This window comes from Corylus avellana, chromosome 5 (assembly GCF_965113065.1).
Source record: "Corylus avellana chromosome 5, dhCorAvel1.hap1.2, whole genome shotgun sequence".
Lineage (NCBI taxonomy): Eukaryota > Viridiplantae > Streptophyta > Magnoliopsida > Fagales > Betulaceae > Corylus > Corylus avellana.
The window spans coordinates 23,130,443-23,133,655 of NC_142494.1; the positions used below are offsets into that span (position 1 = coordinate 23,130,443).

At 33.3% G+C, this 3,213-nt stretch overlaps 1 protein-coding gene across 1 annotated transcript; it reads left to right on the forward strand.

Moving 5' to 3' along the window:
* LOC132182888 (ethylene-responsive transcription factor ERF022) lies at positions 1-1,208 on the forward strand. Its single transcript, XM_059596253.2, has one exon. It carries the CDS (start codon positions 171-173, stop codon positions 825-827), a length of 657 nt encoding a protein of 218 aa, XP_059452236.2. The 5' UTR covers positions 1-170; the 3' UTR covers positions 828-1,208.
* Positions 1,209-3,213: the final 2,005 nt, after the last annotated feature.

The window sequence follows — 3,213 nt, forward strand, 5'->3', positions numbered from 1 at the left end:
CACTCTCACCCAAGTGTTGCCAGCTATTCTCAATTTTCTCACTTCCCGTTTCCCAACCAAACTAGTTAACCCCTCCTTCCTCCCCCCTACCAGGCTACCAGCCTCTTCAAACCCTCTACTTTAAAACCCTCCCTGGCTCCCTCACAGTGACGCTCACATCATTCTTGTTCATGCATTCCATCAAACATATGACCTACACAAGGATTCACTCGCCCGTCATTGAAGAGAAACCAGAGCCCACCGAATCCAAACCGACCCACCGCTTTGAATCCCAACCATCTTCCAAACTGGGCTCCAAGAACAAGAAGCGAGCTTGTCAAAGCGAACCGGACACCCAGTTTCGAGGGGTCCGAAAAAGGAGCTGGGGCCGCTATGTCTCGGAGATACGGTTGCCCGGTACAAAAACCCGTGTGTGGTTAGGGTCATTCGGGTCGGCCGAGATGGCAGCCCGGGCCCACGACTCGGCCGCCTTGTTCTTAAAGGGCAACTCAGCGTGCCTCAACTTCCCCGAGTTAGCCGAGTCGTTGCCTCGGCCCGAGTCATCCTCCAGGAGAGATATACAATCCGCGGCTGCCAAAGCGGCTCTTCTTGAGCTTGCGGATAACCGGTCCGGGTTAGGCGCAGCTGGACAATGTGTTGAACCGGACTTTTGGTGCGTGTTCGATGATGGTTTTGGTATTGATTTGGGATCGATCACGTCGATTGAAGAAGTCAAAGAAGCTCCCCTTCTGAGTCCACTGAGTTTTGAAGACTCATCCACTGTAGAACTGGGTGATCAGCTGCTGGAAGATGATGAGCTTTTTTTGGAATCCGGCTTCCATATGTAAAAATTTTATTAAAAAAAAAAAAAAAAAATGTATATTGTAGTTGCATATTATGGAGAAACTCCTAATTAGAAAGTTGGAGAGTTTTATATATTTTGAAAGATTATATGAAAAGCAAACGGCATCAGCATGTGTGTTTGAAGGATTGCAAAAATAATAATGGTAGTAGATAGACAGAGAAGCATGTTCTTAAAGGCTATTTGTACTTTGAAATGAGTCCAAAAGAGTATACGATGTGCCAGAGCCATGCGGTAATCACTCTTTTACTCGTTCAACGACTGTTTCCTTTCTTCCAATATATTGAATTTTAAAGCTATAGAGCCAAAAAGCTGTCACTCGTGTAAGCTTTCGAAGGCTCTAGTCTGGTAGTCTATGGACTCCATAATTTATTTATCCAAATTGTCTCTCCGTAACGTTTCATACAAGTTTTATGAGGGTAGGTAAAAGGAAAAAGCATTCTGACGAGTACTGACATTGGATTCTGCCTATTTTTATGTAAAATGATTAATTAAAATTTATTGAGTTTTAAAATATACCAGATATGTTATTACCTTTTTTTTTTTTATCTTTTTTTATCTTTTATATATATATATATATATATTTTTTTTATATAAGGATTATATTTTTCCTAAACAGATGGCGAAAGAGAAATAGTTAAAAACAATTTTTGGAAAAGAATGATGTTGAGAGAGAAATAATTTATTAATAAATAGATGTGTGAATAGTGCCAATTATATCCAGTGGTGCATGGTGCACAAATGCAACAAGAACCTATTTTGCATTTGAGACATAATCCGGTGCAGATGGTTTTTTAGTTTTTTGCTTATCTATTTTAGATAAAAGTAAAAAATAGCTAAGACAATGTGAATGCTCTAAGAGCATTTACAATGAAAAAGCCAAATGTTGCTTTTATCCAAAATGACTAATCGGATTTATAAAAAAACTCATATATTGGATTAGCCAAAAAAAAAAAATCGCAAAATGAATATTTGATTGAAATAGTAAAAAAAAAAAAAAACGAGCTAAATGTAGCGGCACTTTTCAATAGAGCGGCACTTTTCAATGGAGCCATTTTATTTTTTTATTGTTTATCTTACATGTCTTCTCTTTTTCTCAAAACTTTTTTCACTTTTTCCCAATAAAAAGTAAAAAAAATAGTATTTAAATGATATAGATAAAAATATAGCTAATCGGATGTATATGATCTTTAAAGATTAATTAGCTAACTAGATAAAATGAGTTTTGATGAGCCATTTTGCATAAAAATTTGGTTCATCTATTATGAATAATCTAAGAGCATTTCCAATGGAGGAGATATATTTCGAAGGCTCTAGTCCGGTAGTCTAATGTCTCTACATCCGATTAGCTATATTTCTATCTATTCTATTAAAATATTTTTAAAAGTAAGAAAAGTTTTGGGAAAAAAAGAACATGCGAGAGGAAAAATGGGAAAAATTTTGGGAAAAAGCGAACATGCAGAGAAAAAGTAGGAAAAGATTTAAGAAAAAAAGAAAACAGGTGAGATAAACAATAAAAAATAAAATAACTCATTTGAAAAGTATTGCTACATTTAGCTTCTTTTTTAACTCTTCAAATCAAATATCTATTTTACATTTTCTTTTAGCTAATCCAATGTAGGGGATTTTTTAAACATTTGAAGAGTCATTTTAGATAAAAGTAACATTTGGCTCTTCCATTAAGAATGCTTTAAGCTCTTCAAATGAAAGTTAAATTTAAAGAAGAGAAAAAAATCACTTTAAAAAAAATAATAAAAATAAATAAATAAAAATTGGAAAGCCACTTTTAAATGAATCAAATATTAAACTCTCTATATATTTATTTACTTCTGTTAAACTTTTTTTTTTTAATTCTTTCTTTGTGTAGATGAGAGATAGAAAGAAAATGAATATGTAAGCTTAAAAAATTAACTAGCATTCACTTTTTGGCTCTAAATATTTGAATAGTCATGTTTATCAAAGTGAAATTTAAAATAAAGTAAAAAGCTTGCTGAATAACATTTTTGTAAGTTTCTCAAAATTTTGAAGAAGAGTAATGTTAGGGACCTTTTTTTATCCTCCTAAAGTTAATGTGATTTTTAAAATCACTATTAAATTTTAGATAAATCATATTTCAATTTTGATCTAATAGTAATTTTAAAAGCCACATCAACTTTAAGAGGATAAAAAGATAATCTGTTGCATTATTCTTTGAAGAAAACCCAAATTTAAAAAATTCAATACGAATGCTCTTAAGTCTTAAGGTTACCGACAAAACGATGATAGCTGGTTTTGGACAAGTCAAAAGTCTGAGATCAACTTATCGAGATGAAAAAAAGCCAAAAAACAAAAGAAACAAAAGAAACAAAAAAACAAAAAAACAAAAAAGGAAA

Bases quoted from the DNA above. Each gene is read 5' to 3' on its own strand.
- LOC132182888 (XM_059596253.2), top strand. From the start codon at position 171: ATGCATTCCATCAAACATATGACCTACACAAGGATTCACTCGCCCGTC.